The 26,742-nt window shown below is 37.9% G+C and overlaps 1 protein-coding gene and 1 pseudogene across 4 annotated transcripts in view; both read right to left on the minus strand.

The window, feature by feature from the left end:
- Positions 1-3,982: 3,982 nt before the first annotated feature.
- The window catches only part of GOLPH3L (golgi phosphoprotein 3 like), a 41,585-nt gene continuing 18,825 nt past the window's right edge, over positions 3,983-26,742 (minus strand). For 2 of the 3 annotated variants that reach the window (XM_082615371.1, XM_082615370.1), the window contains 3 exons: positions 21,508-21,639; positions 19,922-20,036; positions 3,983-4,660 (listed from right to left, as the gene is read on the minus strand). In XM_082615371.1, coding sequence (XP_082471497.1) covers positions 4,233-4,660; positions 19,922-20,036; positions 21,508-21,639 — 675 coding nt within the window. In that variant the 3' untranslated portion in view covers positions 3,983-4,232. The remainder of the gene's footprint in view (positions 4,661-19,921; positions 20,037-21,507; positions 21,640-26,742) is intronic. The other variant, XM_082615372.1, reaches the window with a different exon arrangement.
- On the minus strand, positions 24,593-25,495 carry LOC309800826 (annotated as a pseudogene). Its single transcript has one exon. The product of its transcript is annotated as an uncharacterized misc_RNA (transcript).

Genomic DNA, 26,742 nt, shown 5'->3' on the forward strand with positions numbered 1-26,742 from the left:
TAAAATAAAAAGTATTTGTTCAGTCTTTTAAATGTTCACAATGTTAAGAATCTAGTCAACTATTCTGTTACCTTCTCTAGTCTTCCCCTCTTTGATCATAAACATCTCTTCCTCCCTGCTCTCAAATGAAAGGAATCCAATTTAGTTTAATATAAATCAGTTTAAACTAAGTTATCTAAGACCCTTCTGGCCTCCACTTGGGAGTTCAAGAAAGGCTGGAGTGACAGAGCTGGGGGAAAAAGTTTTTTAAAAAAATTATTATTAAGGCTAACCCGTAAGTATTTTGAGGTGTTGTATTATGGCTTTAAATGTCCAGAAATCTTTGAAGAAGTATTCATCTTTAGATTGGGAGTGGGATCTCAGCATCTCCGAAATATGAGAAAAACTTTGGCTTTGAATTTTTTCCCATCAAATCAGGAGAATAACATACATCTATTGGGCTTGCATATGTGGCAGAAACATGGCGATTTGGTCAAGCAGTCCTTCTGACGGGGCAGAAGCCTCTAGATTCCTAGCTGAGTTTCTAAAGTAAGTTCAGATAAAATATGCTATTATTCTTGGGGATGTTCACTTAGTTGAGAAAAACAAAGTGGTGGGCAGAGTATTGATATTCAGGGAACAAAAATCTACACAAAACACACCTATTTGAAGAGTTCTTATGGAGTATTTGCTCCCCACCTTCCACCCAAATTGAATCTACTTTTTTACAATCTGGAATGTAAAGAAAAACTAACAGCAGTGAGTTGGGCTGCTAGAAAAATATTTCCGCCAAGAAGTGACCCTTGCTTTTCTGACTTGCATTCCATGAGAATTTTATTGCGTTCTGGGAGGGATGGCTCCCTTTCTCACTTATCAGTAAGAAGTCATGTCTAGTCTGTCTCTTTCCAAATTATGTACCCACCTGGAACTCACTGAGGAGAAAAGGAAGGCAGACCAAGGCCTTGAGAAGAACTGGGGACACAGGAACAAAGATTCATGTACACATGTAATAGGTAATAGGAAAATATAAAAAATCCATTCTACTTAACTTATTTCAGCATTAAAGCAATTATTTTTATTCTTTAGGGAGTAAAACATTCTTAGAAATTATATGAATATATAATCTGTGCATTTTAGCTGTATGGAAAAGGAAAAGAACATTTAAAAAATCTTTCAATTAGAATTCTCTTTATAGTTTTGTTAAAATTTTTAAAAATTAGTTAATTAATTACTTAATTACTTTTTGGCTGTGTTGGGTCTTCGTTTCTGTGCGAGGGCTTTCTCTAGTTGGGGCAAGCAGGGGCCACTCTACATTGCGGTGCGCGGGCCTCTCACTATCGCGGCCTCTCTTGTTGCAGAGCACAGGCTCCAGACACGCAGGCTCAGTAGTTGTGGCTCACGGGCCTAGTTGCTTCGCGGCATGTGGGATCTTCCCAGACCAGGGCTCGAACCCGTGTGCCCTGCATCGGCAGGCAGACTCTCAACCACTGTGCCACCAGGGAAGCCCTTATCCTTCACTTTTGAAGGATAATTTTACTGGATATAGAATTCTAGATTGCTGGGTGGTTTTTTGTTTTTGTTTTACAATACTTTTTTATTTTTTATTTTTTTAAATATGTATTTATTTATTTGGCTGTGCCGGGTGTTCGTTGTGGCATTCCAGATGAGGGATTTTTAGTTGCGGCATGCAGGATCTAGTTCCCTAACCAGAGATAGAACCCAGGCCCCCTGCATTGGAAGTGCAGAATCTTAACCACTGGACCACCAGGGAAGTCCCCAACACTTTAAATATTTCACCGTACTCTCTTCTTGCATGAGTGTTTTCTGATATCAAATTTTAACAAACAGGTTATTTTGATGCACCACATTTTGAGAAACATTGTTACAAAGGATGACTTATGGGAAAACAATACTTCTTCTGAGATAAAAATAACAAGTATAAACAATCCTAGTAAATACATTTCTTATTGTCCTTTATGCTGTAGACATTATAAAAGTGAAGAACAATAAGCCAATTACAAGCTCAATTATCTTTCTTTTCACACGTTGTTAACTCTGTTATAATTAGGTATGTTACCTACACTTGGAACCTAAGACTTTCAGCTCTTCAGTAAGTTCAGGTGTCACGTGCAAACAGTTATTAATAGGACAGAATATACTCATTATCTTCATGGTAATAATGGTGTAATTGGGTAACTTATTTTGCTCGAGATGGAGACACTATTCAGACTTTACATTAGCTGGTGTTCGGGTTAGACTTAACGTGCCCTGCCCTCCAGTATATATATGTTACAATTATAATATTTGTGTATGCCTTATTTTCCACACAGGATGAAACAGAGGCTGGTATCCTAGTGTAAACGGGGAGTGTTACTGGCCCTGTGTGAAAAGTTCTTATTTCCAGTTAAAATAACTGAAGTTGTAAAACTGCACAGAGATACCAGAGACAATAATTGATCTTTATTATACAGAAATGTGAAGGCCATATGCATTAAATGAAAAGGTGTTTTGCAATGAACATTATGCAGATTCAAACTGAAGACATCTTCATCTTATTGAGATACAATATAAAAATAAACACTGACCAAGAGTTGCTAGAAAGAACTCAACTCAACTTCTACTCTCCCAATCAAGCTGAAACTTTCCACAGGAAAACCTGGTTTCAATTCATGCCGAATTGTTTTCATATGGAAAGAAAAAACTAAGTCAGGTAGAGACAACCAGGTACTGGTTTTTATACTTTTAGAGAGCCAGACGGAAGCTCTACTCAGCTTCACATTTAAGTATTTGTTTCACTTTAAAATTTATATCCCTAGTCACCTAAGTGATACCTAAAGTGAAAAAAGAAAGTTAATTGAGTTGGGAATTTTGTGGAGCTAGACAGGTTTAGGGGAGAAGATGAAAGTTACAATCATTCATTTAATTACTTCTGATCAGGAAGATTTGATATCAGGTCTGGATCATCTGTATTAGCCCTTTGATAGCTGGTTTCTCTGTAGTTGTCAAGAGGCAAGACCCATTAAAAGTATCAGCATAACAAATGCATGACATTAGCACAGTTTGGTGCCTGTCCTCTTTATATTCCCAAATACTGGACTTTATATCAGGATGCTTTTAAGATCAAATTGCCCTTCTAAACAGGATTTTTCTTAATAAGCTCCTGTTTGCATTAATTACAGAATTAAAAAATGTTTTAGCGATTTGGTTAGACAGATGGTTGTGTTGAGACAAGACTAATGACTAGAAGGGTATCTGTGGATTAAATATAGATAAAACTACCTCCAGAACCCTTAAATATAGACAGAATCTATCAATTTATGTAGGAAGCCAAAATAGGGAACAAGAGGATTTACAGTTTAGATATATTGTCTGGACTCAGGATGCTGCTTTATGCAATTGAAATTTATAACTCCCTAAATTCAATCAGAGTAGGGACATTTAAAGTAGTCAGGAGGAATCAGGATAGTCATGTGCTAAAGAGTGGAAATTCTGATGCCACCTCCCTTTGCAAATTGTATTGCTGACTGCTTAAAGGAGGTGGTTGAGAGATACATTTTTTTCATTTAGACTTCTGTTCTAATGAATGATGGAGTAGGATAATGCTGAGAGAGAGTAGAGAATATATTTCTGGCTCTAGGACTGTGAGAACCAGGTAATCACATTTGGAATATTCTCATTAGGTTAGAAAAGGAAAAATGAGAAAACCACTAGCGGGACATGCATTTATATGCCAGAGACCATATGCTCCAAAAATTAGTTTTGTTTCCATTGCCCCTTATTCAAAGAGATGGTTACTTCAACAAGCTACATTACTTAGCAGAGCCTGAGAGACAGACTGAAAACATATATTTAAAATGGAAAATAGAAATTTAAAAATATGATAAATGGTTTGCTCTACATCTCATTCACATTCTGTGGCTAGAGAAATCCAAATCTCACTTAGATATTCCTGCTAATGCAAAAGCACACTAGAGGGAAATAAACCAAGAAATGAGAGAAAATGTTTATTTATTGGGTGGCTGTTGGTTCACCCCGTTTATTCACCTCTGGAGTGGAAGTACAGGGAAATATAAAGTCTGCTTATAATAGTCAAGGTCTATACAGGAGCCTTGAAGTTGCTCTCCCCAAATAACGAGATTGGTTCAAGAGAAGGAAAAAACATGATGGAAAACATCTCATCACACAAAGCTTGCTGATGGTGTCTCTGACAGTCACTGGCCAGCAAGGGAAAAGGAGAAACCCACCTGCTGGCTTTAGGATTTATTGAAGGCTGCCAGCACAGCCCAGATCATCTCTGTGGCACTGTGCTTTGTCCCCTCTACCTCAGGGTCCAGCTCCACTAGGTCCTTGGCCCGATTCATTGCCACATCATACTTGTCATCTGTCAAAGAGGAGAAGACATTCTCTAGCACATCAGAGGAGTGGGCTAGCACCAGTAGTGCGAGTGTCCGCTTGTCCATACGCTGCGGGTCATTTACCCACCGCTCTAGGACACTGTCTTGAAGCTTTTTCACTAGCCGCTGCTTCTCTGTTGTATTGGTCACTGGGTGAGTAGTCATGTCAAATAGGAGGAAATTCTGCTTCTCAGTGGTTAGAATACCCTTCTCTACTAGGTTCTTTGCAATTCTCTCTCTTACATTTCTCAGCTGGTACTGTAATTTGAAAGGGTTCCAGGTCTCACCTATGGGAAAAATAAATAGAAGGCTTGAACAACATTATAAACCAACTAGACCTAAGAAGACATCTACAGAATATTCTACCCTATAACAGTAGAATGTACATTCTCCTCAAGTGCACATGAAACATTCTCCGGGATAGACCATATGCTAGGCCATAAAACAAGCCTTAATAAATTTAAAAGGACTGAAAACATACAAAGTATGCTATCCAATCACAATGGAATTAATAACAGAAGAAAATTTGGGAAATTAAAAAAATATGTGGAAATTAAACAACACAATCTGAAATAACCAATGAGTCAAAGAAGAAATCACAAGGAAAATTTAAAAAATACTTTTGAGTTGAATGAAAGAAACCCCACAATATACCAAAACTTATGGGATGCAGCTTAAAGCAGTACAAAGAGGGAAATTTATGATCCAAATGCTATATTAGAAAAGGAGATGTCAAATCAATAACCTAACATTCTATCCTAAAAAACTAGAAAAAGAAGATCATACTAAACCCAAAGCAAGCAGGAGAAAGGAAATAATAAAGATTAGAGAGGAAACAGAGAAAATCAATAAAATCAAAACTTGGCTCAATGAAAAGATAAAAAAAGGGACAAACCTAGAGTGACCAAGGAAAAAAGAGAGAAGACTCAAAATTACTAAAATTAGGAATGAAAGAGGAGACATCACTACCGACCTTATAAAAATAAAAAGGATTATAAGGAAATACTATGAAAAACAGGATGCCAACAAATTAGACAACCTAGAAGAATGGACAAATTCTTTGAAATACACAAATTACCTAAACCAACTCAACAAGAAAGAGAGAATTTGAATATATATATATAACAAGTAAATAGACTGAATAGTAACTTTAAAACTTCCCACAAAGAAAAGTGTGGTCAAGATGGCTTTACTGGTAATTCTACCAAACATTAATGAAGAATTAATGACAATCCTTCACAAATGCTTAAAAAAAAAGAACAGGGGGCTCCCCTGGTGGCGCAGTGGTGGGGATCCGCCTGCCGATGCAGGGGACGCAGGTTCGTGCCCCGGTCTGGGAGGATCCCACATGCCGCGGAGCGGCTGGGCCCGTGAGCCATGGCGGCTGAGCCTGCGCGTCCAGAGCCTGTGCTCCGCAACGGGAGAGGCCACAACAGTGAGAGGCCCGCGTACCGTGAAAAAAAAAAAAAAAAGAAGAGGAAGAGGAGGGAACACTTCCTTAGTCTACACAGTAAGTATTACTCTGATAGTAAAAGGAGACAAAGACTTCACAAGAAAACTATACACCAATATCCCTTATGAATATAGGTACAAAAATGCTCAACAAAATACTAGCAAACAAATCTAGCAACATATAATAAACACTATGTACGGAATTTCCTGGTGGCCCAGTGGTTAGGACTCTATGCTTTCACTGCCAAGGGTGTGGGTTCAATCCCTGGTCAGGGAACTAAGATCCTGAAAGCTGTGTGGCAAGGCTGAAGGAAAAAACAAACAAAAAACAAAAAAATGGGACTTCCCTGGTGGCACAGTGGTTAAGAATCCGCCTGCCAATGCAGGGGACACAGGTTCGCGCCCTGGTCTGTGAAGATCCCACATGCTGTGGAGCAACTAAGCCCGTGTGCCACAACTACTGAGCCCGCGTGCCACATCTACTGAAGCCTGCGCACCTAGAGCCTATGCTCCGCAACAAGAGAACCCACCGCAATGAGAAGTCCGCGCACTGCAACGAAGAGAACACGTGCAGCAACGAAGACCCAATGCAGCCAAAAATAAAGAAAGAAAGAAAAGAAAAGAAAAAAAAACTCTCCTAAACTATGTAATATGATCGGGGGGACTTAAACCAGAAATGCAAGGTTGCTTTAAAATATAAAAATCAAGTAATATGTCATGTCAATAGAATAAAAAGCAAAAATGAAGTGATCATCTCAATAGACACACAAAAAAGCATTTGATAAAATCCAACACCCTTACATGATAAAAACACTCCACAAGCTAGGAATAGACAGAAACTTTCTCAACTTGATAGAGGGAATTTGTGAAAAACGTACAGCTAGCATAATACTTAATGGGGAAAGACTGAATGTTGTCCTTCTAAGATCAGGGATAAGACAAGGAAGTCATTCTCATCACTCCTAGTACGGATGGTTCTAGCCAGGGTAATTAGGTAAGACAAAGAAATAAAAGGCATCCAGATTAGACAGGAACAAGTTAAACTATTTTTATTTTCAGATGACATGATCTTGTGTACAGAAAAATCTAAGAAATCTGCTTTAAAAGTATTATAGCTAATAAGTACAGCAAGGTTTCAGGATACAAGATTGATACTCAAAAATGAACTTAATTTCTATATATTAGCAATGAACAACCTGAAAAAGAAATTAAGAAAACAACTACATTTACAAGAGCATCAAAAAGAATATACTTAGGAATAAATTTAACAAAAGAAGTACAAGACATGTATACTGAAAATTACAAAATATTGTTGAAATTAAAGAAGATCTAAATAAATGAAAAGCTATCCCATGTTCACGTATTGGAACACTTAATATTATTAAGATATCACTATTCCCCAAATTGATTTACAGATTCAACACAATCGCTATCAAAATCCTAGCTTGCTTTATTGCAGAAATTGACAAGCTGATCCCAAAATTCGTATGGAAATGCAAAGGACCCAGAATGGCCAAAATAATCCTGAAAAAGGACAAAGTTGGAAGACTCACACTTCCTGATTTCAAAATTACTACAAAGCTACAACAATCGAGAAGTGTGGTACTGGCATAATGACAGACATATAGATCAGTGGAAGAGTCCAGAAATAAACCCATACATTTATGGTCAAATGATTTCTGACAATGGTACCATGACAATTCATGGGGAAACAGTCTTTTTAACAATAGCGGTAGGACAACTCTCTATATATCCTCATGCAAAAGAATGACATTAGAGCCCTACCTCACATCATATAAAACAATGAATCTCAAAAAGGATAATAGACACAAATGAAAGAGCTAAAGCTATATAACTCCTAGAAGAAAACATGGGAATACATTTTTATGATGTTGTTAGGTAATGGTTTCTTAGATATTATAACAAAATTACAAGCAACAAAAGAAAAAAAAGATTAGTTGAAATGTATCAAAATCAAAAACTTTTATGCTTCAAAGGACACAATCAAGAAACTGAAAAGACAACCCACAAAATGGGAGAAAAATTTTGCAAATCATGTATCTGAACAGATTTGTATTTAGAACATATTTTAACAGTACAACTCAATAGTAAAAAGCAAATCCAATTTAAAAATGGGCAAAGGATCTGAATAGACAGTTCTCCAAAGAAGATATACAAATGGCCAATAAGCACATATAAACATGCTCAACATCATTAGTCATTAGGGGATTGCAAATAAAAATCACAATGTCGTACCACTATATACTCACTAGGATGGCTAAAATAAAATTACAAAGACAGAGAATAACAAGTATTGATGAGGATGTGGAGGAACTGAAACTCTCACACACTGGCGGTGGGAATGTAAAACAGTATAGCCACTTTGAAAAACAGTCCCTATTTCTGTCCTCAAGAAATTTACAATCTAGAATGAGGTGAAAGTGGGGACACAAAAATAATATTTGAAGTGGGCCCTAAAGAAAAACTGGGTATAGTTGATAAGGGTCTTTTAAAATAATTAATTAATTAATTAATTAATGGCTGAGTTGGGTCTTTGTTGCTGTGCACAGGCTTCCTCTAGTTGCGGCAAGAGGGGGCTACTCTTTGTTGCGGTGCACAGGCTTCTCATTGCAGTGGCTTCTTTTGCTGTGGAGCAGGGGCTCTAGGCGTGCGGGCTTAAGTAGTTGCAGCACGTGGGCTCAGTAGTTGTGGCTCACAGGCTCTAGAGCTCAGGCTCAGTACTTGTGGCTCATGGGCTTAGTTTCTCCGTGGCATGTGGGATCTTCCCAGACCAGGGCTCAAACCCGTGTCCCCTGCATTGGGAGGTGGATTCTTAACCATGGCGCCACCAGGGAAGCCCGATAAGGGTCTTTAAAATGTTAATCACTGAGATATTACATCTGGGACAATGGCAGAGTAACAAACACCAGAAACTCATCTCTCCACCTAGACAATAATTATACTAGTAGAATCTATCCAAAACAACTATTTTTGGAACTCTGGAGTTTCTGTGAACACTTGTAGGTTCCAGGGAAAGGCTAGGCTGGCAAATTGTGGTTAATATCAGTCAATTTCAGCCTTCAGTGCAGTAGTGACTACTCAGCCCCCAGCCCTATGATAGGCAGCCGTGGGGAGAGCAATCTGTTGTTTTGGTGTAGCTTGCTTGAGTCAGGGTGGGCAATAAGGACGTTGTCTCTGAAATATCAGGAACAGTGTTCTGATTATGGACTGCAGCTTCTGATGGCTGACATGCAGCTAAAGGCTGCCATTGTCCCAATTCCCACCAGCTGAAGCAGCTTCCAGGGGATTTAAAAAAGCAGCTTTTTTTTTTTTTACATTCAAAAACAACTACATGTACACGGTATTTTAGAAAGCCACTGTGCTTGCTTAAGAAAAGGTGTAACCTCAGGAAAAAACAAAAACAGCAAAGCCTGGGGGATGGGGAAAATCTGATTTCCAGAGTTACCACATTATAAGATTAAATGTCCAGTTTTCAACAACAACAACAAAAATCACAAGGCATATAGAGAAAGAGAAAGGAAAAAAAGAAAAAGGAAAAAAAGAAAATGACATAATTTGCACTCGAGGAAGTCCAGGTGTCAAGTTTACTAGACAAAGACTTGAAAACAACTGTCTTAGAGTTGTTCCTTTATGATGCTTCCTTTAGCAAATAGCTAAAAGAAGACATGGGCAAAGACAGGAAAATGATGTATGAACAAAATTAGAATACCAGTAAAGAGACAGAAATTATAAAAAGGAACCAAAAAGAAAGTCTGGAGATTAAATACAATAACTAAAATGAAGAATACACTATATGGGTTCAAAAACAGATTTAAGCAGGCAGAAGAAAGATTAGCAAGTTTGAAGATAGGACAACTGAAGTAATAAAGTCTGGGGAACAACAGTAAAAAAAGTGAATGGAGCCCTAAGGGACCTCTGAGACACCACCAAATGGACAAATATTTTCATTGTAGGAATCCCAGAGGAGAAGAGAGAGAAAAAAGGGCAGAAAAAATATTTGAAAAAATAATGGCTGAAAGCTTTCCAAATTTCATGAACGACACGAATCTACGAACTAAGAAGCTTAATGAGCTCAATGTTGACTAAAACATCTGAGACATATCATAATCAAACTATTGAAAGCCAAAGATAAATAATCTTTTTCTTAACCATTTTTTAAATTGAAGTATAGTTAATTTACAATGTTGTGTTAGTTTCAGGTACAGAGCACAGTGATTCAGTTACATGTATATACCAAATTCTTTTTTCAGATTCTTTTCCATTATAGGTTATTATAAGATTTTTTTCCATTATAGGTTATTATGATATATTGAATATAGTTCCCTGTGCTATACAGTAGGTCTTGTTGTTTATCTATTTTATATATAATGGTGTGTATATGTTAATCCCAAACTCCTAATTTATCTCCCCCACACCCTGCCTCTGCTATCCACTTTGGTAACCATAAGTTTATTTTCTATGTCTGAGTCTATTTCTGTTTTATAAATAGTTCATTTTAGATTCTACATATAAGTGATATCATATGATATTTGCCTTTCTCTATCTGAGTTACTTCACTTAATATGATAATCTCTAGGTCCATCCATGTTGATGCAGATGGCATTATTTCATTCTTTTTTATGGCTGAGTAATGTTCCATTATGTATATATACCACATCTTCTTTATCCATTCATCAGCTGTTGATGGATATTTAGGTTGCTTCCATGTCTTTGCTATTGTAAATAGTGCTGCTATGAACACTGGGGTGCATGTATGTTTTTGAATTAGAGTTTTCTCAGATATATGGCCAGGAATGTGATTGATGGATTATTTGGTAACTCTATTTTTAGTTTTTAAGGAAACGCCATACTGTTCTCCATAGTGGCTGCACCAATTTGCAATCCTACCAACAGTGTAGGAGGGTTCCTTTTTCTCCACACCCTAGCCAGCAGTATATGTAGTTTACAAAGATAAAGAATCTTGAAAGCAGGAAGAGAGAAGTGAGTTGTCACACGCAAGGTGTCTTCAATAAGATTATCACCAGACTTCTCATCAGAAACTTTGGAGGCTAGAAGACAGCGGGCTGATATATTCAAAGAGCTGAAAGAAAAAAAATCTGTCACCTGAGAATCCTATATCCAGAAAAAGTGTCCTTCAAAAGTGAAATTAAGACTTTCCCAGATAAACAAAAACTGAGGAAGTTTGTTACCACTAGACTTGCCCTGCAAGAAATGCTAAAAAGGAGTGCTGCAGGTTGAAATGAAGGGAAGCTAGAAGTAACTTGAAGCAGTATGAAGAAATAAAGATATCCAATAAAGGCTAAATACATGGACAACCATAAAAGCTAGTTTTATTTCGTAACTCCATTTTTTATTTTCTATATACTTTAAAAAACAAATGCATTAAAAAACAATTATTAATCTATATTATTGGTCACACAATTTATAAAGGTATAATCTGTGACATCAGACCAGACAGAGTGAAATGAAGCTATATAGGAACAGTTTTTATGTTATTGAAGTTAAGTTGGTATAAATTCAAATTAGGTTGTCATTAACTTTAGGATGTTAAATGTAATCCCCATGGTACAATAAAGAAAATGTCTATAGAATATACACAAAAGAAAATGAGAGGGGAATCAAAATGTTTCACTACAAAAAATCAACCAAACATAAAGCAAGACAGTAATGCGGGAAGTACAGACAAAAATCTATAGACTATATAGTATTAGAAAACAAATAGCCAGGGCTTCCCTGGTGACGCAGTGGTTAAGAATCAGCCGGCCAATGCAGGGGACACGGGTTCAAGCCCTGGTTCGGGAAGATCCCACATGCTGTGGAGCAACTAAGCCCAGGTGCCACAACTACTGAGCCTGCACTCTAGAGCCTGCAAGCCACAACTACTGAGCCCGTGTGCCACAACTACTGAAGCCCGTGGGCCTAGAGCCCGTGCTCCACAAGAGAAGCCACTGCAATGAGAAGCTCGCGTGCCACAACGAAGAGTAGCCCCCGCTCGCCACAACTAAAGAAAGCCTGTGTGCAGCAATGAAGACCAAATACAGCCAAAAATAAAATAAATAAAAAAATAAATTAATTAAAAAAATTTTTTTTCATTAAAAAAAAGAAAACAAATAGCAAAATGGCAGAATTGACTGTCTCCTTATCAGTAATTACTTTAAATGTAAATGGATTAAACTATTTAATAATAAGAAAAAAATTGGCAGAATGGGTTAAAAAACATGATCCAATTATATGCTGTCTATGAGAGATTCACTTTAGATCAAAGGACACAGATAGGCTGAAAGTGAATGGATGGAAAAAGATATTCCACTCAAATAGTAACCAAAAGACAGCAGGGTGGCTATACTAATTTTGGACAAAATAGATTTAAAATCATATAAGGTAAGAGAGACTGAGAAAGACATTATATATTAATAAAAGTTTCAGTACAACAAGAAGATATAACAACTATAAATATTTACATGCCTAAGAACAGACTCAAAATATATGAAGCAAAATGGGCAGAACAGTCAGAAGTAGACAGTTTTATAACACCCCACTTTCAATGAGGCTTAGATCAAGTAGACTGAAAATAATTTAAAAATAGAAGATTCAACAACATAATAAACTCACTAAGCCTAACAGACATATACAGAACACTCCACCTAACAGCAGAATACACATTCTTCTCAAGTGTACAAGGCACATTCTCCAGGACAGACCACTTGTCAGGCCATAAAATAAATCTCAATAGATTTCAAAAGATACATACAAAGTGTGTTCTCTGACCACAGTGGGATGAAATTAGAGATCAGTAAAAGGAGGAAAATGAAAATTTGCCTATATGTGTAAATTAAACAAGCTTAAACAACCAATGGGTCAAAGAAGAAATTACAAGGGAAATTAGAAAATACTTAGAAATGGAGGAAAACACAATGCACTAAAATGTATGGGATATAGTGAAAGCAGTGCTCAGAGGGAAACTTATAGCTGTAAATGCCTAAATTAAAAAAGTAAGTCTCGGGCTTCCCTGGTGGCGCAGTGGTTGAGAGTCCACCTGCCGATGCAGGGGACACGGGTTCGTGCCCTGGGCCAGGAGGATCCCACATGCCGTGGAGCAGCTGGGCCCGTGAGCCATGGCGGCTGAGCCTGCGCGTCCAGAGCCTGTGCTCTGCAACGGGAGAGGCCACAACAGTGAGAGGCCCACGTACCACAAAAAAAAAAAAAAAAAGTCAGTCTCAAATCAATCACTTAACTTTACACTTTAATGGACTAGAAAAAGAAGAGCAAAGTAAACCCAAAGCTAACAGAAGGAACGAAATAAAGATTAGAGAAGAGATGAACAAAAAGAGAGATCAGAAAAACAACAAAGAAGACCAAAGAAACAAAGAGTTGGTTTTTTGAAAAGATCAACAAAATTCACAAACCTTTAGGTAGACTGCCAAAGAAAAAGAGAAAAGCTACAAACAACTAAAATGAGAAATTAAAGTGGGGACATTACAACTGACCTTGCAGAGATTAAAAAAAGGATTATAAGAGAATACTATGAATAATGGTAAGCCAACAAATTACATAACCTAGAAGAAATGGACAAATTCCCTGAAACACTCAAATTATCTAAACTGACTGATGAAGAAATAGAAAATTTCAACAGATTTATAGCAAGTAAAAAGATGAAATCAGGGCTTCCCTGGTGGCGCAGTGGTTGAGAGTCCGCCTGCCGATGCAGGGGACACGGGTTCGTGCCCCGGTCCGGGAAGATCCCACATGCCGCGGAGCGGCTAGGCCCGTGAGCCATGGCCGCTGAGCCTGCACGTCTGGAGCCTGTGCTCCGCAACAGGAGAGGCCACAACAGTAAGAGGCCCGTGTACCGAAAAAAAAAAAAAAAATGAAATCAGTAATCAAAAACCTCCCCAAAAAGAAAAGTCCTGGACCAGACGGCTTCATCAGTGAATTCTACCTAACATTTAAACAAGAATTAACACAAATCCTTCTCAAAGTCTTCCAAAAAACTGAAGAGGGAACACCTCCTAATTCATTCTGTGAGGCAAGGATTATCCTGATACTAAAGCCAGATAAAGACATCACAAGAGGACTTCACTGGTGGTACAGTGGTTAAGAAGCAGCCTGTCAATGCAGGGGACATGGGTTTGAGCCCTGGTCCGGGAAGATCCCATGTGCCACGGAGCAACTAAGCCCAGCTCGTGAGCCACAACTACTGAGTCCGTGTGCCACAACTACTGAAGCCTGTGCGCCTAGAGCCTGTGCTCCACAACGAGAAGCACCACAGTGAGAAGCCTGTGAATCGCAACGAAGAGTAGCCCCCACTCGACGTAACTAGAGAAAGCCCACGCGCAGCAACAAAGACCCAATGCAGCCAAAAATAAATAATAAATTAATAAATTTTAAAAAATACATCACAAGAAAAGAAAGTTACAGACCAATAAGTCCTATGAATATAGATGCAACTTAATAAAATATTAGCAAATTGAATCCAACAGCATAAAATGATTATTCACCTTGATCAAGTAAAATTTATCCCAGGAATGTAACAGAAAATCAAATGGGCTGAGGATCTGAATAGACATATTTCTAAAGAAGACATACAAATGGCCAAAAGACACATGAAAACGTGCTCAACATCACTAATCATCAAGGAAATGCAAATCAAAACCATAGTGTAATATCACTCCACATTCGTTAAGATGGCTAATATTAAAAAGACCAAAAATAACAACTGTTGGTGAGGATATAGAGAAAAGGGAACCCTTGTGCACTGTTAGTGAAAATGTAAATTGGCCCAGTCACTACAGAAAACAGTACAGGACTTCCCTGGTGGTGCAGTGGTTGAGAATCCATCTGCCAATGCAGGGGACATGGTTTAATCCCTGGTCTGGGAAGATCCCACATGCCGTGGAGCACCTAAGCCCGTGTGCCACAACTACTGAGCCTGTGCTTTACAGGCCGTGAGCCACAATTACTGAGCCCGCATGCCACAACCACTGAAGCCCACGCACCTAGAGCCCGTGCTCCGCAACAAGAGAAGCCACTGCAATGAGAAGTCCACGCACTGCAACGAAAAGTAGCCCCCACTCACTGCAACTAGAGAAAGCCCACGTGCAGCAATGAAGACCCAATGTAGCCAAAAAAATAAATAAAATTTAAAAAATGTTTTAATTAAAAAAAAAAGAAAACAGTATAGAGGTTTCTCAAAAACTTAAAATTACAACTACCATATAATCTAGTAATTCTACTTCTGAGTAGAATTGAAAAGATATATGCAGCCCATGTTCACTGCAGCATTATTTATAATAGCCAAGACATGGAAGCAACTTAAATACCAATTATGGATGAATGGATAAAGAAAATGTGGTATATGTATATACACACACCACACACATACATATATGCACACATATACATACAACAGAATATTATTCAACCATAAAAAACAGGAAACCTTGCCATTCATGACAACCTGGATGGACCTTGAGGGCATTATGCTAAGTGAAGTAAGTCAGACAGAGGGACTTCCCTGGTGGTACAGTGGTGAAGACTCTGTGCTCCCAACGCAGGGGGCCTGGGTTCAATCGCTGCTCAGGGAACTAGATCCCACATGCATGCCACAACTAAGAGTTACATGCTGCAACTAAGGAGCCCTTGGGCTGCAACTAAGAAGCCTGCCTGCCACAATTAAGGAGCCTGCGAGCCGCAACTAAGGAGCCTGCGAGCTGCAACTAAGGAGCCTGCCTGCTGCAACAAAGACCCAGCACAACCAAATAAATAAATAAATATTAAAAATATATAAAATAAAATAAATAAGTGAGGCTGAATGCCCACATAAATCTATATAAAAAAAAGTCAGACAGAGAAAGACAAATACTATTATGATCTCACTTATATGTGGAATGTAAAACAAAAATAAAAAATTCCAAAATCATAGATACAGAGAACAGATTGGTAGTTGCTAGGGGCAGGAAGGGGGAGAATGCCAGAATGGGTGAAGGAGATCAAAAGATACAAAATTCTAGTTATAAAATAAATAAATCCTGGGGATGTAATGTACAGCATGGTGACTACAGTTAATAACACTGTATTATATATTTGAAAGTTCTAAGAAAATAGATCTTAAAAGTTCTCAGGACTTCCTTGGTGGTCCAGTGGTTAAGACTCCATGCTCCCAATGCAGGGGGCCCGGGTTTGATCCCTGGTCGGAGAACTAGATCCCACATGCCACAACTAAGAGCTCACATGCCACAACTAAAGATCCTACTTGCCACAACTAAAAGGTCCCATATGCCGCAACGAAGATCCTGCATGCAGCAATGAAGATCCCGTGTACTGCAACTAAGACCCGGTGCAGCCAAATAAATAAATAAATAAATAAATAAATAAATAAACATTAAAAAAAAAAGTTCTCATACAAGAAACAAAAACTAACTATGTGTGATGATGGATACTAACTAGACTTATTGTGGTGATCATTTCATGATATGTACAAATATTGAATCAATATGATGTACACCTGAAATTAATATAATGCTTATGCCAATTATATCTCAATAAAAAGTCAAACAATGTAATACATCATTTAATAGAATGAAAAAAAACCTCACATGATCATCTCACTTGACTCAGAAAAGCAACTTGAGAAAAACAAACACCATTTCATGAGAAAAACTTATAGGAAACTAGGAGTAAAAGAAAAATTCCTCAACATGATAAAGAGTATTTATGAAAACCTCAAAGCTAATAACATATTCAATGGTAAAAGGCTGAAAGATCCCCCAAAGGTCAAGGAACAAGAAAGACAAGGATGCCTGCTTTCACCACTGCTATTCAACAATTTACTGGAAGTTCTGGCCAGAGCTAGTAGACGAGAAAGAAAAAATTAAAGGCATCTAAATTGTAAAGGAAAAACTAAAACTATCTCTGTTTGCAGATGACATGATCCTATACATAGAAAATCCCCCAAAGTACACAAAAAGCTACTAGAGCTAATAAACTCAGCTAAGTTGCAGGGTACAAGATGAACACACAAAAAACCAGTTGTTGGGCTTCCCTGGTGGCGCAGTGGTTGAGAGTCCACCTGCCGATGCAGGGGACACGGGTTCGTGCCCCAGTCTGGGAGGATCCCACATGCCACGGAGCAGCTGGGCCCGTGAGCCACGGCCACTGAGCTTGCGCGTCTGGAGCCTGTGCCCCACAACGGGAGATGCCACAACAGTGAGAGGCCCGCGTAATGCAAAACAAACAAACAAACAAACAAAAAACTTACCACGAAGCTACAGTAAGTAAAACAGTATGGTACTGGCATAAGGACAAACATACAGATTAATGCAATAGAATAGAGAGCCCAGAAATAAACCCTCACAGATATAGTCAACTGATTTTTCAACAAGGCTGCCAACACCATTCAAGAGGGAAAAAATAGTGTTTTTAACAAATGGTTCTGAGAAACTGCATATCCACATGCAAAAGAATGAAGCTGAACCTTTACCTTACATCATATACAAAAATTAAGTAAAAATGGATCAAAGAACCAAATTTAAGAACTAAAACTATAAAACTCTTAGAAGAAAGCACTGGGGAAAATCTTTATGACATTAGATTTGGCAAAGATTTCATGGATATGACACCAAAAGTACAGGCAACAAGTAGATAAGTTGGACTTCATCAAAATTAAGAACTTTTGTACATCAAGAGTTATTATCAGTAAAGTGAAGAGATAACTTACAGAATGAGAGAAGATATTTGCAAATTATATATCTGATAAGGGATTACTATCTAGAATATAGAAAGAGCTTCTAAAACTCAACAACAACAACAGAAGCCAATTCAAAAATGGGCAAAGGACTTGAATAGACATTTCTCCAAAGAAGATATATAAATGGTCCATGAAAAGATGTTCAACATCATTAATCATTAGGGAAATGCAAGTCAAAACCACAGTGAGATACCACTTCACACCTACTAGGATGGCTATAATTAAAAACAAAACAAAACAAAAATTAGAATATAAAAAGTGTTGATGAGGATGTGGAGAAATTGCAACCTTCACACTTGGCTGGTAAGAATGTAAAAGAGTGCAGCCTCTGTAGAAAACAGTTTGGTGGTTTCTCAAAACATTGAACTATCACATACCCAGTAATTCTACTCCAAGATATACATCCAAAAGAATGGAAAGCAGTGACTTGAACAGATATATGTACAAAAATGTTCACAGCAGCATTATCCACAATAGCCAAAAGATGGAAACACCCAAGTGTCCATCAACAGATGAAATGAACAAAATGTGGTATACACATACAGTAGAATATTATTCAACCATAAAAAGGAATGAGATTTTGATGTATGCTACAAAATGAATGGACCTTGAAAACATGCTTAGTGAAATAAGCCAGACATAGAAGGAGAAATATTATATGATTCCACTTATATGAGTTACTTAGTACAGGCAAATTCATAGAGACAGAAAGTAGGTGGAATGAGGGGAGGGAGGAAGGGGGGTGTTTGCGATGATGTGAAAGCTTTGAGTGTAGAGAGAAGTGATGGTTATATAATACTGTGCCTGTATTTAATGTCGCTGAATTGTACACTTATGATTAAGATAATAAATATGTACATTTACCACAATAAAAAGTTAACTATATACCCCCCAAAGTTAAAACATGTCCACACAAAAACTTGTCTATGAATGTTCATAGCAGCACTATTCATAATAGTCAAAAAGTGGAAATAACTCAAATGTCCATCAACTGATGAATAAGTAATTAAAGTTGTATAAGCATATAATGAAATATTATTTGGCAATAAAAAGGAGTCAAATTAAAACTGGGGAAATTCTTGGGACTTCCCTGGTGGTCCGGTGGTTAAGACTCTGCACTTCCATTGCAGGGGGCACAAGTTTGATCCTTGGTTTGGGAACTAAGATTCTGCACGCTATGCAGTGTGGCCAAAAAAAAAAAAAAAAAAAAAGGGGGAAATTCTAATAAGATTGGTGGATTGTATCAATTTCAGTATCCTGGTTGTCATATATTAAAATTTTGAGAAATGTTACCAATGGGGGATTCTGGACAAAGCATATAAAGGGATCTTTCTGTATTATTTCTTACAACTGCATGTGAATATACAAATGTCTCAATAAGAACTTCAGTTAAAAAAATTGTTCCAGGGCTTCCCTGGTGGCGCAGTGGTTGAGAGTCCGCCTGTTGATGCAGGGGACACGGGTTTGTGCCCCGGTCCGGGAGGATCCAACATGCCACGGAGTGGCTGGGCCCGTGAGCCATGGCCGCTGAGCCTGCGCATCCAGAGCCTGTGCTCCGCAACGGAAGAGGCCACAACAGTGAGAGGCCCGCGTACCACAAAAAAAAAAAAAAAAAAAAAAAAAAAAAATTGTTCCAGAAGGTGACACTGGTTGTGATCTCAAAGTGCCCTGTGGAATATTCTCCTAAAATATTATGCCTTAGGCTTGATTATTCATATTAAAGTTTTTGAACTTGACCTTGAGAAAAACAGGAATGAAGTGCCAATACATGCCACAACATGGATGAACCTTGAAAATATTATCCTTGGCAGTTAGTCACAAAAAACCATAAGTTGTATGATTTCATTTATATGGAATATCCAGAATAGGCAAATCTACAGAGGCAGAACGTAGATTAGTGGTTGCCTGTAGCTGGGCAGGAGGGTTGGGGAAATGTGGGGAAAACTGCTAATGAGTATGGGGTTTATTTTGGGGATGATGAAAATGTTCTAAACTTAGGTTGTGATGATGGTTGCACAACTGTGTGAATATACTAAAATCCATTTAATTGTATACTTTAAATGGGTCAACTGTATGGGATGTGAATTATACATCAACATGGTTGTTAAAAAATTTCTTGTGAGCTTATGAGGTGGACAGAGGTAAGATGAAGCTTTGGAAAACTTTATGTACTGATTAATCATGTCTTTTTTGTCCCTCATTAGTACAGTTAAACAGTGAACCATATATATCTTACGTAGCACCCTGACCTTCTATACTTCTTCTCCCAACCTTAAGAGTAGGATAAAAATGATAAAATGTGGGATTTTTAAATCATTCTGAGTCTTACCAGTGAGTAGCTCTATCCATGTTTGGACAGTTTCTGTGGGTTCAGTTGCTTTGATGTGTTTGAGAGTTTCATCCAGTAAAACATCACCTGTTGGGCTGTCTGACTTTAGTAGTACCTTTCAGAAAAGAAGAAACAAGAGACCCTGGTTGATATACTTCATTCAAATTAAAGTTATTCAATATGCTATACATATATTATTGGTTAAGTCATAGGAAATGCAAAGCAGCATAACATATTTTCTCTGTCCTCAGAAATTTAAAATCTAGTATGGGGTGATAATAGGGAGATAAAAAAAAATTTGAAGTGGGCCCCAATGACAAACTGGATATAAATGATGATGGAGAAAAGATTCAATAATAACTCTTTGAGCCTGGAAAACCAACTTGTGAAACAATTAATAAAGATAGGAAAGTCAGGAAAAGTTGATGACGTTTGGTTTTAACTGATATGGGATAGCTAAGTTGAAATGTCTGGACAATACTTAAGTATGTTCCTGGGGGTAGAAAAAGAAGACAGGCCTAGAAATTTGGGAGTTAATATACATGGGGGTGATAGATGAAGCTGTAAAAGTAAATGATTTCTCCAAAAGTTATACAGAGTGATACAAACTGAGACTTAGATGTTAAGGAATGGAAAAGTAAAGGAAATAGGGTACAGCCAGAGAAGCAAGAGGATGTAATATAGCAAAGGTCAAGAACAGATGGGACTTTCCCGGTGGTCCAGTGGTTAAGAATCTACCTTCCAATGCAGGGGATGCAGGTTTGATCCGTGGTCGTGGAACTAAGATCCCACATGCTGTGGGGCAATTAAGCCCGTGCGCTGCAACTACTGAGCCCATGTGCCACAACTAGAGAGAAGCCCATGCGCCACAACTAGAGAAGCCCGCACGCTGCAATGAGGATCGCGCATGCTGCAACTAAGACCCGACACAGCCAAAAAAAAAAATAATAATAATAAATAAATAGAGATTTTTTAGAAAGAACAGAAAGTTTCAAGTAAGAGGTAGTCAAAAGTGTTGAACACCACATATAGGTTAAAAGAGAAAAATAAATTGAAGACTGAAAATTAGCTGGTGACACCTAAGAATGTAGTTTCAGTAGATTGCTGAGTATGACAATGAAGTTGTGAGTGGAAAAAATGAGTAGTAAGAAAATGGAGAGGGCGGTATACCTCATAGGCTAGAGAGAACTTGCAAAATACTTGGAAGGAGGGAAATTGAATGGTTATCTGAGGATGACCAGAGTTAAGTAAAGACTGTACCTGACCCACATGTTTGCCTCTTCATATACAATACTCTATTTCATAATATTATAGGTACAGATATAGAGAGAAAAATAATCAACACCATCCTAAATGTGATTTTTCTGCATAAAAATGGAAGACAAAATCATGAATTTCTTATAACTCTTTTGACCATGGATACTTGGATTTCTTTCTCTGCTACAGGATAATTAAACCTGCCAGACAATGGGACAACTGAATAAGTGATATTTATATTGTCTCACTACTCAAATCTTCCTATTCATCCAAAATGGACTGTTGCTATCTGCCCTTTCATAAGAGGATGTTCGCAGAGGACGCTCTACCTTTCTGTCTAGTAGTCGCTTCTTACGCATGGTGGGAGGTTCTAGATAGATTCGACCTCGCATGGCCAGCTCTATCAGGATGCCCCCTCGCAGGCCAGATGATATGCAGTCATTCCAGAAAGATGTGTAACCCTAGGAAAGGGGAAAAGAGAAGAGAAAGAATGTTCTGAAAGGGATATGGACTTGCAGCAAGCACTCAAAGAATGGTCCACTTTGTTGTGTGATTCATTTCACTTCACATTACATGAACTCAAGGCAACGTATAAAATAAATGAAAAAAATCTCTTTAAGTCCCTTAATCTAACCCCCTGCCCCAAAGTATGACTTTCTGTCTAACTTCAAGGTCTTTGTGAATTCCTGTGGTTTGGCTGTTAGTTAACAATTGGCATGCCAAATTTTAATTTTTGAGAAGACTTCTGGCTTCTTTGAAATCTGTTTCCATGACACTCTAAATTTCAGAGCGGGATACAAATAAGTCAAGTAGAAAAATGTATAAATCATTTGAGCCTTTTACGCCTCCAAGACATGTATTATTTGCAAGCTATTTTGATGGGTGGTATAGTCAGCTCTGCCACTGACTAGTTAAGTGCCTTGGGTATGTTACTTAGCCTTTCTCAAGTGCAATGTCCTCATCTGTAAAATGGGGGCACTGATATCTATCTGTATAAGTTTATTGTGAGGAATAAGTGAGATATATATAAGAAACCATTTAGTATAGTACCTGGCATATCATAGGCACTTAAATGTTAGTTTCTTTTCCCTAGGAACTATAGGGAATACAAAGGTATATAGTTAATAGCCACTGTCTTAAGGAGCTGAAAATGTAGCTGGAAAGACCATGCAAACTCCAGGAAAATTTTCTGTGATAATATAAAATTTAAATAAAAGCTCAACCGAAAATGGAGTAGAAGAGACAGGCATAAATCACTATAGGAAGTTTGGCTTGTTTATTTATTTATTTTAAATTAATAAATCTATTTATTTATTTATTTATTTATTGGTTGCGTTGGGTCTTCGTTGCTGCGTGTAGGCTTTCTCTAGTTGCAGCAGGCGGGGCTACTCTTCGTTGTGGTGCGTGGGCTTCTCATTGCAGTGGCTTCTCTTGTTGTGAAGCATGGGCTCTAGGCATGTGGGCTTCAGTAGTTGTGGCACGCAGGCTCAGTAGTTGTGGCTTGCGGGCTCTAGAGTGCAGACTCAGTAGTTGTGGCGCACGGGTTTAGTTGCTCCGAAGCATGTGGAATCTTCCCTGACCAGGGCTCGAACCCATGTCCCCGGCACTGGCAGGTGGATTCTTAACTGCTGCACCACCAGGGAAGTCCCGGAAGTTTGGTTTAGATGACAGTTTTTCAAATTATAAATCACTTTTGGGCTAGAGTAGTCAGGAACTCTTATGGGACTTGAGCTGGGGTTTGAAGAATAGGTGGAATTTAGCAGAGAGGGTGGATTTTCCAGATGAAGGAAGTCATCCAAATTTTACCTGTTCTTCAAAAGGTGTTCCAAGTAAAAGTGTCAAGGAAGGAGACCTCAAATATGTTTACAGATTTAACTCAAGAATTTAAAGAGAACTCATGAGATCAAGTTGGTTGGGCTAGGCTGTGGAAAGCCTTGATGCTCTGAACTTTTTATTGAAAGGCAATATTAAATTCTGAAGGTTCTGAACAAGGAGTTATGATTAACACAAGGAAGACCCATCAATGTTATCAGAACTGTTTAACACTCTTTAGCTATCTTTGTGTGTAGCATTCCCTCTCACTGGAGAGAAGGTGGGTGTGATGTTGGCAGATTCTAGCATGGCTTTAAAGCATCACCAAGACTAAGTCACTAGTAATAACAGTAATGTCTAATATTTGTTGAACAGTTATTATGCAGTAGATTTGTGCTAAGCTTTTTTGCATGCATTATATGATTACATCTTCACAAGAGTCTTATAAGGGAGGTATTACTATTATCCACATTTTAAAGATGAGGAAATTAAGGCTTATGGAGGTTATGTAATATGATAGAGGTCACAAAGCTAAGTGGTGGCAAAGAATTAAAAAACATCTTTTAAAAATTCCAGTTTTCCTCTTTACTGATTTGGAAGTTGTACATTCACTTTTCTTTAGGAAGTTATTTTTGAAATTTTAACATGCATGATCATTTAAAATTCATACAAGATCTAATTTATTTTTAAAAGATAAATATATTAATCACTCTCCTAGTTTGCCATATTTTATCTTTTTTTTAACCTCACAAATTAGACATCATTATTAGCATCATCATTATTTTATACAGGTAGCCCTTGTTTAGATTTACTCAGTTGCTTACCAAATTCTTTTCTCACCATTCCTTCGTGCATCTCAGACGTCCTTTCTGGTACCATTTTCCTTCCTCCTAAAGTAGAATTTCCTTAAATGAAATTCTGTTGGAGACAAACTTTATTTTGTTTATGTGAAATGTCTTTATTTTACCATTGTTTTTAAAATACTTCTTCTCTGGACATAAAATTCTAGGTTGATAGTTTTCTCTTTATCACATTGAAGATATTATGCCCTCCTAACTTCCACTGTTGCAGTGAGAAATCTATCACTCTTATTGATTGTGGTAGGCAATTTGCCTTTTCCCTTTGGTCCTTTAAGGTCTTCTCTCTTGGTGTTTTGCAGTTTGACTACAACATGACTGTGTGTGAACTTATGCATCCTGTTTGGTAATATGCTTCCTATGTCTGTACGCTCATTTTTTACTTCTTAAAAATTCTCAATTCTTATAAGAATTTTGGCTTTCCTTCATTTCCTTTTTTCTTTCTTTCAATCTTTCTTATTCTAACCTCCATGTCTTTTAATCTCTCCTTTATATTTTCCATTTCCTTTGTCTCTATATTGATTTCACAAGAGTTAGTTCATATCTGGCTTCCAATTTACTCTCTCCACTTATATTTAATATGTTAAACTATCCCTGAGATTTTGATTTCAACTATTTTTCATCTCTAAAAGTTTTATTTAGTTATTTTTCACATTTGCCTGGTCATTTGTGATCATTTCTTCTTGTTCATTTTGTGATTCTTATAATTCTTTAAAAATATCATTGATACTTCATATTGGTTGATCATTTTAATATCTAAGGTCCTTGAATGACCTATTATTTGTTATTTCTGCTGATTCTTTCTCATGTGTATTTTTCTTTGTATGTTTGATGATATTTGATTAAGAGGTCCATATTTAATTTCTTTTTCCAGGTTCATAATTTATTGTACAAATTGGGTATCACATGATGAGTTGACATTAGCTTCTTCAGGCACGGGAACTTAACAGATGAGGTACAGTTGAGAATCCGTTTATGTTGTTTTCACAGCTGGAGTTTTTTTAGACCTTAACTTAAAGTATAAAACTATCAAAGCAATACCTCTGTATGTGGCCAGTACACAATTCATTCTCCCTGTGAGAGTGTAAGAGTTGAAATATTTTTTTGATACCAGTGAATTGGTACTGGGCATCAGTTTCTGGACCTGCCATGATTTCAATCTTCCAAGACGCACAGACCCCGCTGCAGGTGTCCTTCAACTGATGAAGCTGCTCCTCTGCCCCGCCGCTAATTTTTTTTGAAGCTACGAGATTCTGGAGGCCTAAATTGAGGGTATTTTCCTCTAGAGAGGAAGATCTGCACTTGCTTCTGCTGAGAGTAAGGCATGGTGGACTGGGAGACTGCCACACAACAGGGACCACATTTAAACCTAGCTTCTCCATTTTATTTCAACCCAAAAGTTTATTCCTGACCACCTAATTCCTGAATCTCTGGACTGATCTGGTAATTTGCCCCAGAGCAATATGGTTTTCATGTTTGTTTTTGGCTCAAGTCTAGGATTTTAATTTTGGTGTTTGCTTCAGGGCCCTGAAGATTTCCTTTCCATTCCAAAGGCCCAACAATACATTAAAAATTAAGTCTTACCACTGTACTGCCAGAAGTAGAGGTCTTCTAATTCCATTTTTCCCACAGCCAGGATGATCTTTAAGCTCAAAGCTAATCATATAACTCCCTTCCCTTCTGCTTAAAAATTTTTCAAATGCTCCTCCCAGTCAAATCCAAATTTTTTAGTAATAGCACTTAAATCAGGAGGCTGCTTACTAGTCTCTCTCTGGCTTCTTTCCCCTAGAACACTATGCCCCAGCTTTCTGGAACCATTTTAAGTACTCTTAATGCATCATTTTTGCCTACTGGCCTTTGCACACACAGTTCTCTCTGTCTAGAAGAACCAATACTCTTCTTTACTCAACTCCTCCTTGTTCTTAAGGATTGAGTACAAGGGTCACATCTTCCATGTCACCTTCTCCAACATTATCTTTCCCTCCACTCCATCCTTTGGGTTAGATTCCTCACCTGGGTGTGTGTTTGTGTGTCTACTTCTCCCCTATCATTTATTATATCACATTGCAACCAACTGCTTGTCCTCAGTAGACTATAAATTCCTTAGGGAGAGAGTATATGACTGATATACAGTATTTCTCAATAAATGTTTTTTGAAAGCATATATTTATGATTGAGAGTAAATATGTTAACCTGGCAAAAGGTCAGCTTGAATCATAAGCATCCCTAGACATATCCAAATTTCCTGAGGGCCTGATCTTAGACTAAAACCTGGGATTAATTCTCTCCACTGCCCGCCTCGTGGCTACTTCAGGAGTAATACTTGTAACTCCTCTTTAAGGAGGGAGTAAGCCTTTTTTTACCCAATTAATACTTGGTTTATACAAGTTAGCTGCCTCGTTAAGGTTAAACTATAACTTTACTTTACAATATATAATATACTTAGGCATAACTTTTATATAATCCTGATGACTTTATGAATCTCAACAGGTGTGCAAACATTTCAGCCAGTATTAATGCAATCAGAGGAAAGTTTTTCTTGTTTTTTCATTTCTGCCTGACCATATAATTTCTGTTTTAGTAACAATGATGTCAGATTGTCAACAGAACTATAAATGAGAATCCCTGCAAATAAAGGAGCAATGGAGGCTTCCCTGGTGGTGCAGTGGTTAAGAATCTGCCTGCCAATGCAGGGGGCACGGGTTCGAGCCCTGGTCCGGGAAGATCCCAAATGCTGTGGAGCAACTAAGCCCGTGTGCCACAACTACTGAGCCTGTGCTCTAGAGCTCGCGAGCCACAACTACTGAGCCCGCGTGCCACAACTACTGAAGCCCGCACGCCTAGAGCCTGTGCTCTGCAACAAGAGAAGCCACCACAATGAGAAGCCGGCGCACC

Source organism: Mesoplodon mirus (genome assembly GCF_964341445.2).
Source record: "Mesoplodon mirus genome assembly, chromosome: 3".
Lineage (NCBI taxonomy): Eukaryota > Metazoa > Chordata > Mammalia > Artiodactyla > Ziphiidae > Mesoplodon > Mesoplodon mirus.